This window comes from Amblyomma americanum, chromosome 4 (genome assembly GCF_052857255.1).
Source record: "Amblyomma americanum isolate KBUSLIRL-KWMA chromosome 4, ASM5285725v1, whole genome shotgun sequence".
Classification (NCBI taxonomy): domain Eukaryota; kingdom Metazoa; phylum Arthropoda; class Arachnida; order Ixodida; family Ixodidae; genus Amblyomma; species Amblyomma americanum.
The window spans coordinates 41,624,086-41,636,972 of NC_135500.1; the positions used below are offsets into that span (position 1 = coordinate 41,624,086).

At 43.2% G+C, this 12,887-nt stretch overlaps 1 protein-coding gene across 3 annotated transcripts in view; it reads left to right on the forward strand.

Moving 5' to 3' along the window:
* The window catches only part of LOC144127896 (uncharacterized), a 61,514-nt gene that overhangs the window by 11,965 nt on the left and 36,662 nt on the right, over window positions 1–12,887 (forward strand). For all 3 annotated transcript variants that reach the window (XR_013313612.1, XM_077660871.1, XM_077660870.1), the window contains exons 5-7: window positions 2,548–2,728; window positions 9,324–9,617; window positions 10,374–10,474. Coding sequence is in view for 2 of the 3 variants with exons in the window: in XM_077660871.1 (XP_077516997.1) it covers window positions 2,548–2,728; window positions 9,324–9,617; window positions 10,374–10,474 (576 nt within the window). In the remaining variant the exon portion in view is untranslated. The remainder of the gene's footprint in view (window positions 1–2,547; window positions 2,729–9,323; window positions 9,618–10,373; window positions 10,475–12,887) is intronic.

Sequence of the window (12,887 nt, forward strand, 5' to 3'; positions counted from 1 at the left end):
TCTTTTCCAATCTATCGCAGCTTGAGCATACTCTCACATCCTCAATTATTCAGTCTAAAATTTTACGTCACTATGCACAAAGTAGTCAACCATCACGCTCATACTGATGGCGTTACCGATAAGCAGATACGTACTATTCTTAGTTGGTTTCAGGAGCATAATAATGTTATTTTCCCAAAGCGACTACTAACTATACAAAATTCACGACCATGTTTGCCGACATATCCTATTGGAGTGCTTTACAATGTGAAATTAAAGCATGGTTTACCATTCACTCATTCCATACCCGCATTAGAGAGTATTTAATCCTCTGGCATCGTAGCTAACATGATTAAACAGTTCAAAATCATGTTTAAAGTAATGTTTTTCTGTATTATGCATGTAAGTTGGGCCTTCTTTCTGTTGCTCTTTTGTAGGTTGCATTTTTTATATGGATTACTAGATACAATGCTTCGAATTGTTTGCGATTTTACCCATCATTCTTCTAAAAGGCCCCCCGACGGTCTCTAATATAGGACTTCCTTCTGTGCAATTTTTTTTATATTCACAAGTAATGTATACAATAATAAACAAATTTGAACTTGAAAACAATGATACAGCACCGAGTATCTTATGCGTAATGTTATGAAGTGGCGGTTTGAGAAAATCTCCTGTTATGCCACCCGTCGGTTATAAGGAAATTCGGGCACTGCGTCATTGAGGCAGTAGGGTAAAACGAATTAACACTGGGACAGGAAATAGGATGGATATTTTGTGAAGAAATATGAGGCGAGCACTCCCTGCACAAGGGAGCCGTGCTTCATTGGCCTACAAATTGTCGGCAAAATTAGGGAAACAAAAGCCCCAGAACTTATTAAGGAGGACACCAGCTATCACGTGATTGATCTTGAGTTTCATGAGATGTTGGGTAAAAATTCTTATCACACTTTACTATAACGTTTCTGTGTTTATAAGATCCTCACTGCGCAAGTAGATTGTGAGGCTGTACTTTTTAACTTGTACAACAAGATTAGCTGTCAGTGGAACACCGTGCCGTAGAATTTGTGCTGTGCCCGATCAGGCACCTTTAAACCCCTTCTGGTTACATTTTTTTTTTTGCGCGAACACTAAGGCTCCTAGTCCCGAAAAAACTCGTTGTTTGTTTGTCTCAAGCTAGCTAGAGCTGCAAAAATGGAGTAAATATCGCTGCCTCTGTATTTCGAACCCACGGCGATGCGAACAGATCAGCCCAGCTAGCCACTGCACGAGAGCGCTGAGCTATCGCCGCTTTTCTTTTTGAACATCACAGTCGATCACATCTCGTGTTCAAGTGATTAGTTTGTTGGCCCTAAATAATGATGGGTGTTCAACTGCCACTCTCTCGAGCTTTGGATTTCACGTCGTCATCTTCATCTACTTCCATAGATGCGCAATAGATACACAACGCGCCGCAACGGACATGACCTCTTAAGGCGCGTTAAGTGGCCGCAAAATTTTATAGTGCGCTACCACTAATAATAATAATAATAATAATAATAATAATAATAATAATAATAATAATAATAATAATAATAATAATAATAATAATAATAATAATAATAATAATTGGTTTTTGGGGAAAGGAAATGGCGCAGTATCTGTCTCATATATCTTTGGGCACCTGAACCGCGCCGTAAGGGAAGGGATAAAGGAGGGAGTGAAAGACGAAAGGAAGAATAGGTGCCGTAGTGGAGGGCTCCGGAATAATTTAGACCACCTGGGGATCTTTAACGTGCACTGACATCGCACAGCACACGGGCGCCTTAGCGTTTTTCCTCCATAAAAACGCAGCCGCCGCGGTCGGATTCGAACCCGCGAACTCCCACTAAGCCCCCAATCACCGATTGGTCCCCAATCACCAATTTTGCCTATCTTTGTCAGAATCCTCACGCTGAAACTCTATCCTCGATCCGAAAGCGAATTTTAATGTGACGTGTTAGCGCACATACATCGCATTTGGGCAAGTAAGCTAGTTCGTGTGTAAATTTTCCTTCTGTCTTCATAATTGGTGTCAGCAAGTCAAAATTTTGAGCATGCTGGAACGTGGTTGTTTTCATCTATTGTCCATGTCCTTCACACCTCTTTGTACTGAGTGTTTATTGGTCCTTTGCACTGAACAGCCCCAGAATCAATACAATATAATGCAAGCTTCCGCTTTGTTATATCTTAGTCGATCAATCATACTTTTCTGCTCGTCGTCCTTATTATGCTCTGAAGTGGAGCGGTTTTCTAATAGAAATTATTACCAATAGCGGCACATTTTGGCTAAGTTAACGTTTCTGATTTTCTGCTTGACTAAGGTACCATCAGAACTCTTCTGGTTCTGACATGACCTATTCGCACCGATTTAAAATCTTGTCGACAAATAAGCTGGGCAGCAAATGTTGTCCGGCACGTGACATGAGGCACTTGCAGACAAGGTAGTTAAGTACGGCCTTCAGACTCGACATATCAAAGTTGTGCCGCTATGAGGAGGTTCTGTGTCACAGAGATTTTGCCTTCGCAATAAAAATTATTTTTCTTTTCCAGGGCAGGGATGACTTTCGTGTTTTTTCTAGCGAAAAATTTGACGGAAAGCACACGACTACGACGCAAAGCTTCGTGGTTACCAACCTCCAAGCCTGGGGATACTACGAAGTACGTCTGGAAGGTTGTTCTGTAGAAAACTGCAGCAAAGCTGTGAAAACAGCGCTACGCACTCCACCACAGGGTAAGCATGAGGTGCTAAAGCTTATGGAAAGGTCAAAGACCTTTCATTGCTGCATTTTGAAGGCATACACGGATATTTGAATCGTCACAAAGGTTAGCTGTGGTGCGTATACATGCTGAGAATGTCAGTGGCCGCCCCATTTATCTTTGCTGCAGTGAGCCAGTTTGCCCACGAGCGCCTTTGGATTTGTAGTCCTTACTTCTAATCAATGTTTCATACAGTTTAGAAAAAAAGCCGATTTTTTCGGAAACTGAGAAAGCTGTGCAGAGCTTTTAATTGGGGCTGTGATCTACTGTTAAGAATAAGTTTTTGCATTACGAAAGCGCCTTTTTTTGGGTAGAGCATCCTCAGCGTTGCAGCGCATTAAAATACATTTAAGACGTGCTAACTCTAACTAGCAGAATGGTTATCTAATACAGAAAAGCTGACATTTTAATCATTACTGAAAGGCTTCTTTTATTTAGAAGCTGGCGGTCCACCGTAAGTAATATCTATGTCAGTTAGATCTTCAATTATGCCACTCTCCTCGCGGCTGCAGTGCAGAACATTCTGCGGTCGCACACGGCCGCAAGCGAAACCGTGCGGCCACTGAGAACGCCAGCCACGCCAAAGAAGCCGCGTAAAATAACGGTTCGGATGTCACGTGCTGCTTACGCAGCGCCTAACCGCAAGCGGCGACGTACAGAAAGCACTTGGGAGGCGCGCCGATTTCTGACGCGCGCTCGTAGGCGCGCGTGCGCTTTAGGAGTGCGGTAGGAGTGCTCGTAGGAGTGCGGTGCGCTTTCGCTTTTCAAAATTCTGAAACTTGATATTGCTACTACGAACGGTCGGCCGCCAAAATCTCAATAAATAGGCAGCCGAAAAATAATTGCTGAAATCTCAGCTATTGTTATCAGATAATCAGTGCCCCAGTTAGCGCAAGGTAGCCGACATAAGGAAGTTTAATATGGAGAGGATGTAAAATTCTCTAAAGAACGGAGGTAGCCTGAAAGCGGTAAAGAGGAAACAAGGCGAAGGTAAAAAACAAGATGTAGGTGTTAGGATTCAAGGAGAGCAATGTGATTAGCAATATAGATAGGATAGTTAAAGTAGTCGAATGGTTCTGCAGAAATATATACGGGAGCCAATGCAATCAGAGCGTTAATGTGAGTGACAGTAGCACACATGAGTGCGTCATTCCGCCAGAAATCAAATAGTAAGTAAAGAAAGCCTTAGGAGCAATGCAAAGAGCAAAAGAAGCTGCTGAGCATCAGGTAACGGCATATGTGTTGAAAAACGGAGAGGAAATTGTGCTAGAAATGCTAGCCGCCCTGTATACGCAACGCCTTTTGACCTAGACTGTACCAGAAGCTTGAAAGAATGCGAGAGTTCTTAATTCATAAGAAAACAAACGCAAGGAGTCGGAAAAATAAACACTAATAATGAGGTCGTAGAGAAATGCGCAGAATATAACCAACCCCTATATATAGCCTTCATTGATTACGAGGAAGCATTTGACTCAGCGAAAACCTTAGCAACCATCTAGGAATTGCGTAATCAGGGGGTAGAAGAGCCTTATGTTAAAATACTGGAAGATATGTATAGCACCTGCACAGTTACTATAATCCTTAATAAAGTCAGCAATATAATTCCAATAAGGAAGGGCGTCAAGCAGGGAGACAGAATCTCGCCAATGCTATTCACCGCCTCTTCTCAGGAGGTATTCCGAGGCCTGAATTGGGAACATTTGGAGATAAGAGTTAATGGACAATACCTAAATAATTTTCCATTCGCTCATGACATTACGGCTTTGCTGAGTCAGTCAGGGCTGAACTCTGAATCTTGTTCAATGCGTTCGGCAGAGCAGAACGGTGGATATAAAAATTAACATGTTGGAAAACCATAAGAAGTCTTCAACAGTCTATCAAGGAAACAGCAGTTCACAATTGGTAACGAGGTGCTGGAAGTGATAAATGAATACGTCTAATTAGGGCAGGCAGTGGCAGCTGATCCGGATCATGACAGAGAAATAACTAGAAAGATAAGAATGGGGCGGAGCGCATATCGCAGGTTCCCTGAGATGATGAATGGCAGTTTACGAATACCCCTCAAGAGAAAAAGTGTACACCAGCTATATCTTACCGGTACTCACCTACGAGGCAGAAGCGTGGAGGCTGACGAAAAGTGTTCAGCTTAAGTTGAGAACAACACAGCGAGACATGGAAAGAAAATTGATAGGTGTAACGTTAAAAGACAGGAAGCGGGCAGAGTGGCTGAGGGAACAAATGCAGGTTAATGACATACTAGTCGAAATAGAGAGGAAGAAACGGGCTTGGGCGGGGCATGTACTGCGAAGGCAAGATAACCGCTGGTCCTTAAGGGTAACGGAGTGGATTCTAAGTGAAGGCGGCAGAAATTTAGGTAGGTGGATGAGATGAAGAAGTTTGCAGGGATACAGTGGGCGCAGCTTGCAAAGGACAGGTTTAAATGAAAGGACATGGGAGAGGCATTTGCCCTGAAGTAAGCGTACTCAGGCTGGTGATGATAAGATTTATTCTCGTGCACAACATCACCGAAATTGCTATACCGAAGAACTGCTCTTCTCGATCAAAACACCTATTTTTAAAAATTGGGGACATTATGTTAAACATCCTAGACACCCAGCGAAGTGCGGTTGAAACAGGAGCAAGTACGAAATGGGCTGTGAACTTTCTCCTTGTGATTTCATCGATTTTTTCCTTCCTCGTTGCATGTTTACGCCCCTCACTGCTGTTAAACTTTCAGCAGGAGCCGAGAAATGGTTCGTCAACCGTGTGTTTAGTTGCTTGCAATGTGAACAGCGGATTTGAAAAGGCTTGCTGTGCAGACTTGCTTTGCAAGCCTGCAAAGAACCCGAGAGACCTTTGCAGCTGAATTCCGGCAATAAAAGGCCTCATTTTATGACTATCTAGGGGTCACTTGCTGCAGTTCCAGTTTTGAGTCGTGCAGAAATTTGATTTAGCGATTTGTTATAGTGGGAGCAACTGTTAGTAAGTGGGTGTTCTTGATCTAATTCTACAAAAGGGTCCGAATTGCGCGAACGATTCCTTTCTTAGGCTTGACCGTGGAAATTTGAAGCAATAGTTCGTTACCACTGAAAACAAAACAAGAATTTTTGACCATGCCGTGCTTTATTTGTTTCGTTTTTACCCTTCAATTCAACATCTACGCACCCGCAGGCCACGAAGAGAACAAATAACAGCATAGCTGCAGCACAGCTCCGAAATGTTTTGGCCACCGCATACATTTCGGGCTTAAGATATGAGCAATAACTTGTAGAAGTGAATGGCGTTAATACAACAGAAAAGCAGCATGCCGTAAGAGTGCTTTCCTCCCGTCATTTTGCTGAGCATGGTTTCCGTGCCACATAAAAGGGGGAACGAAAGAGAGACGCACTATGGTCTGTGAAGAACATATACGCTTATTTGAAAGACGTGGCAAAGACGTCCTTCTAATAATCATTGCACGCGAGTAAATATGACACGTTACAAACGGCGAGGTAAAAGCCCGCGAGGAAAAGCGTTGGTGAGCCAGTTTACCGATGCTATTATATCTCCAATCTTCCGTATCCTGAAAAGATAAGATTGATAATGTTCTAGGATAACAGATAATAATGCTAGACCACTGAATGGTAAAAAGTAAATCTCTCTCGTCTACAATGGTCTCGGTCCTTCAGATGGTCACGTGCGACTCCAGATTATATGTAAGTAGCACAGCTTTTGAAATGCAGGAGTTCTTTTGCTGCCCGAGAGTACTGCTTGAGTGAAAACAGGAGCAATCAGGATTTCAGTTTTAATTGGCTGTTACACTCCGCACAGTCGCCATAGCTCTTTCTGGATGACTGCCAGAATCCTGGATTACCGAAAGATGCGATTGGAGGAATGGAGTTCACATCTGTTGATAAAGTTTACTGCCATGAGCAGTCAAATTATGCTTTGCTAAAGAAATTCGAACCCTTCAGAACAGGTAGAAGGGTTCTGTCTTGTGCAGCGAAAAACATCTCGATAAGTTACTGCATTGTGTAATGTTTGCAGCAAATAAATTTGTAAATCGAAACAATTTCTCTTTCGCATTAGTCACCGTCGCAAAATTAATGTGGCATTAAGTGACTGATATATTTGATATCAGTTGAAGCTTAACCTATCAGCAAATCTTACATTTTGTCCAGTACTTTTTTCTCTTACCCAAAAAACCTCTGGAAAAACAAAGATTTAATCTATATGCGTTATTGCGTAGAGCATTTGCATGTTGTCTGTTTCCGTCGAATACATATGAACTTTGAACATTTCACTGGCGGAGTTTGGCTAGTAAAACCTTCTTTTGACAAGTATTGTACAGATTACTTCCACCAATGCACACAGAATTGAAGGAAAATTCAATAATATATGCTGACAGAAAAATTTGAGAGGACATTTAGGCTCCACCTTCAGGGTATGACGCCATAAGGGTATGACTAAGACGATCAAATTCGGCTCGGGCGCGCTGATGGGCATTGCACACCAGTGCACACGAAACAAAACATTACGCTATTCTAAGGCCATGAGAGTATAGGGAATATAATGTGCAGTTCGCTTTCATAACGTTGGCGCCACTACCAGCGCCGATGACACGTACACTGCAGATGAAAGGCCTCTCGCAGGGCTTTTTATACTCGGCCGGGTTTAGCGCTAGTCTTGTTAAGCTATGCTAGCGAGTTCCTTGCTCTCGTTTCACAAAATAAGTCTACGCCTTTGGTTACGTTCTCTTCCCACTGACACGCATTCTGTGACATCCATCTACCAGAGGTTGTCTGCTTCCTGGATGTTCTCCTTTGTCTTCATTTGCCCTATGACGGCCACTAGGCTGTCAGGACGCAGTTGGAGTGCTGCTGCAATGACAGCAAGTCGCCATCCACTTCAAGCATCTGTTCGAAAATTTCAGCCTTGACGTCTAACCAAGAAGCAAATTGGAGATTCAGAAAGTTCTTCGAAAATGAAACGCTAACTTCTCAAGCAAGAAATTTCGGTAGTACGTTAACTCCTTTGCGATGATACATGGATCAGCCTTTGGTATTCGCTTGCGACTGCTAAATATTTTGTAGTCGAATATTTCTCCCATGTGGCTTCGGTTTAAAGAGCACTGCGACGTCAAAGATCAGTAAAGGTTGCATGAGGAATAAACAAACTGCAGTATCATTGCTGCTTTTGTAATAATTCTCATTGAAGCTTTTGAGGCACGCTGGTATTAGCATTGTAGTGAACTGGAGAGACGACGGAACTATTAACGCGCAGTTTTTGTTGCCTCGCGCGAGCTATACGAGCCTTAGATGTCATAGCCATCGTTCGGATTTTAAAACCGAAATAGGATAACGAAGGATTTCAATTTCAAATTATCTATTTACCGGCCGTAAGCAAACACATGATTGTGATCCATCTGTACTAATGTATTACGCTAACACGAACCGGAAATTTGGTGTCTATACTATTTCAACCCACAGCTGTGGTCCTGACCATTTGAAATATTTATTTACCGACTCATTTTATTGACTCACAGCGCCGACAACTTAGATACAGATGGTTCAATTAAAAGTTTCAAACGTAAGATCTTACGGCTCCACATAATTATTTGCTACGTATACAGGCTTCGTTACGTACTCAGCTATACAATAATGAAAAGTTGGAAGGAAATTTAATAATGAAATCAATACTGATAGTTCAAGAAAAGCATTGTGGACCATAGCAAGCTGTATAAGCCAGAGCTTAAAATAGTCTCTCGTTTAAGTCGACAACACTTCCTGCATTTTGTTTACGATCCGATCTGACGCAAAAGTCACAACGTAGAACTGAGCAGTAATGAAACTCTAAAGAGTATCCAGTGCGGGAAAATACAAGGTGATACTTGCAGAAAGCTAGGTCTGAAGAATATTTGACGAGTTTCAAGGACCTTTCAAGGAAAGGCACAAACGAAGCGGCAAGAAAGCAACACCCTGTACTCGCTTACGTCGTGTATGCGCTTCCGCAAAACTTTCTTGTAGTCACGCCGCAGCTAGGCCGCAGAAGAAGCTAATTTTCTCCCCACCTTTGATTAAAATAGACTATTGTGGATTAAACGCCCCGAAGAGGCACATCGGCTATGTGAGAGGCCGCAGCGGAAGGCTCTAGATTACATTTTAATTTAGCACATTGTCGTGTTTGCATTTCGCCTCTATCGAAATACGGCCGCAGCAGCCAAGATAGAGCCTACAACTTTATGAACAGATGGTGAATGTCAAAGCCAATGAGCCACCTCGGCTGACCCAGGCTGTTCGATGAGTTGATAAGCTACGATTTGTAAGCCACACTTCAGCAAGTTAAAACTTCCAGTTTTTTGACGATTTGCTCGAGAATGGGGGCTGCATTGCTTGTGTTCCTTACAATTATTGATAGTTGAAGAGCTCTAACGAACAGGACAGAGTAGGAGAAGGGAGAACAGAGCGGCAGGGTTGGCCTTTATCCTACTGCCTCTTGTTCGTTTGCGCTGTTCAACTGTCCTGAATTTTTACCAACTCACCCAGTCTACCGTTATTCTATTCCTAACTCAACTCATATCTTCTTTTCAGTAATCCCGAAACCGTCGATCAGCCGCGCCGAAGCCACGGGCACAAGTTCTTTCGAGTTGGCCTGGCTGTTTCCTCATAGTGATGTACGCCTCTTCAACGGCTTCCGGGTGCGGTACTGTCCGATAAACGTAACCGGATGTGTCTTGGTTTACACCAATGAAAGGATAGTGAACGTAGCAGGGCTTAAACCTGACAGCACAGTAAGGATTGAAGTACAGGCAGTGTTTATTGACTCGGCTGGAAAGGAAGTGTTAGGGCCAGAAGCAACATCGTCAGTCAAGACGTGGTCTAACCGTGAGTATACTGCGCGTTCACTTGCAACATGCCGCGGGTGAACGCAGCTTTTTTTTCTGTGAACATTTAAATAATTCGATGCCAGAAAGAACAAAGCAGATTAAAAAAAAACACTGCCGGAATTTGAAGTAATATATGATGCGTCTGCGGTGCAAAGCAAAGCTGAAAACGTTACTTAGCCCATTTCCACCTGCTGATTTGGAATGATTCAGAAAAGCTTAATCTTTCTCCTGAAAACATGGACGGGGCACAAGTTATGCTGATCAGTCTTCACTGCACTCTAGCCAACGCCACCGAGGTGCGAGCTTGAAAGCAGGAGTGTCGCACCCCTTAATTGCAATATGATCTTTTTGTTTTGATATATGTTGACTGATGGGTGCTGAAGTTATTCTTTCTAACTCACAACAATTATCGTTTATTCCTCCGAGATAATTTTGTTTGCATCAAAATTTTAGAACCGGTATGTCGCTGTTGGCAGCAGAAGATGGTATACAAGTGGCTATTTAAGTTTACGTTCAAGCACAGCAATTGGTACAGCTGATGGCCATACACACCCACACAAGCCATCGAGCCTATCAAACAGAACTCATTGCAGAATTCTGAACCACAAATGCCGTGTTTTTTTGTTTTGAGCAATTGTCAAATTTGCCTGATTCGGTAAACTGGCAAGTCTGGATTTTTTAACAACGTGACGATGTGAGCGAAGGCCAACAGACAAATGTTCTACAAAACGGTATTGCGACATTCTCACTGCAGTTCCGCTGGTTTATATCGAAAAGGGACTCAACATTCAAGACGATGTCAGCACATGCTTCATCTACTGGAGGTGCACGAACAGCAGCGTAGATTACCTTGAGGTAAGTAAACTATCAAAAGGAGGGGACCCAGTGGAGGAAAGTGTTGAAGAAGATAAGTGTTCCGAACTTCTATTGTGCGCTAAAGATGCCTGTTTACACTAGGCCACTTATCGATCAACAATAATTTCACTCTTTTTGTGCACCGCACTCTACTGATAAGTTTAGACAGAGTAATTTGTTGTACTGCTTATTTCGACACCACCACTGCTCTATTTGTTAATCGGACAGAATATAGCGGTATTTTTCTCAGAATACACTAATGTGTGCAAACCAGAAGGAAAATACCACTGGTGGTAATATCAATTGAATCAGTTTAAAGGTATACAACACGTCCTGCTTTAAATTTGATCTCGGTGCCAACGCTAAAAACTGTACTACCTCCACATTAGTGCGTTTGGATTGTATGGGGCTTAACGTCCCAAAGAGACTCAGGCTGTGAGAGACAATATTGTGTATTGAGCTTGTTGGTGAAATACATCTTGCGCTTTTAGCGCTATAAAAACGAAGGCCACTGAGAGCAGCCGTCACGAGGGCTGACAACTGACGGTTTAGTAGAAAACATTTCATATATCCAGAGAAAAGCGCTCAAAGAAGTTGAACAAAAAACAGATAACAAACGACGCGAATAGTATCTTTGCAAGCGATAGGCTCTTTTCTTTATACGTTATCTCTGTTGATTGCAGAGCTACGGAAGGTTTGCGCACACTTCTGTGCACTGTCTTGATGATGCAATACGCCTAAAGCGTTTTCCTGCAGATCTGGTTGCTGTTATTCGACACAATCTTTTTTTCGCTTAGTGAATTTTAGTCCGCTTTTAATCGTCCATTTATTCCCCTCCCCGTCTTGCCCTAAGAGATCTTTCCACAGGACAAAAAAGGCTGTTTGCATGTTACTACTTTCTAAGCAGTGAATTCGGTGGCAAGCTTTACTGTGCAACTTCGTTTATTTTCTTCTCGGAGGGCAACGCGAGCATATGGATATCCTTTGTGGAAACACCGAGCTGGTGAGGTAATCGTGTCAGCGTGGTAGGTTGGGCTGAGAGCCACGGTGCGAAAATGCCATGATTTCTGCGCAGCCCAAGAGGCCGTAAGTAAAAGACGCTGTGGGGCGCAGACGCAGAGACCAAAAAAAAAAACGCTGCGGTGAAGGCGTGATTCATGACATTCATTTATGACCTGTAAGACATTCATTTTTACACAGAAAAGAAATTAATGCCCCTTGTAGACGTAAGAGCGGAAAGAGGAAACTGGAGGAGAATGGAGAAGCGAGAGAGGTGTGGTGGGACGTAGGGGGTTGTTGTTGAATCGACGGCAACTCATTGTATACAGAGCCTAAGATATAGAACTGCTTACTGGAAAAGTACTTATATCTCTATCGAAAAATCTTTGATGATTTCATATGTGTTATGATCTATATGTGGCACAAATATGTGTCGTATGAGCTCATATGGGCAGCATAGGAGTTATATTTATCATGATATGTGGCGCATATCAACACATATGCTTCTACGAGGTCATATGTGTCACAAATGTGTATCGTAAGAAGTCATATAAGATGCATGTCCGGAGAAACGTGCTTCTTATGAACATATATTTCATACGAGTTTGTGTCAGAGATGTGTTTGGTATGAACTCAAATGGACTCTACGAGTTCATACGCGTTGCGAATGTTTCGGCTGAACATGTCGCGGGTGAAAACACGTACGTGGCACTCGTGTGCAGACAGGAATCCGATGTGCATCGTATCAGCCTACGTCTACCTCCTGGGAATATCGCCGTTCATGAACTCCTCTTGTACAGCCGCGCGCGTTTCGTGAACCGCGTTGAAATGTAGCGACCAAAAACCAAATAAGGAATGCGCACCGGAGCATGAAAAAGAAAAAAAAATGGTTGGCCTGTTTCACACAATTTTCTCCTTGTTTTTCTGTTTGCACCCTCTATCTTGCTTTGAACACCGGTTACCCAAGCTCTATATCGTTCGGCGTTTTCAATGTGCTTCGATACACGTTTAGTTGGCAGGTAAATACGGCATTCCCTGCTATGTTGCGCCGCTGTAAAGCTACGGAACGAATAACTGGCGTATTTCCTTGGCAGAGCTCCTGGTGTGGCGAAAAATTTTTGTGCAGTGCGCAAAATATGTTTTAATGCTTATCGCACCCCGCCGCGGTGGCTCAGTGGTTAGGGCGCTCGGCTACTGATCCGGAGTTCCCGGGTTCGAACACGACCGCGGCGGGTGCGTTTTTATGGAGGCAAAAAGCTAAGGCGCCCGTGTGCTGTGCGATGTCAGTGCACGTTAAAGCTCCCGAGGTGGTCGAAATTATTCCGGGGCCCTCCACTACGGCACCTCTTTCTTCACTTCTTCTTTCACTCCCTCCTTTATCCCTTCTCTTACTGTGCGGTTCAGGTGTCCAACG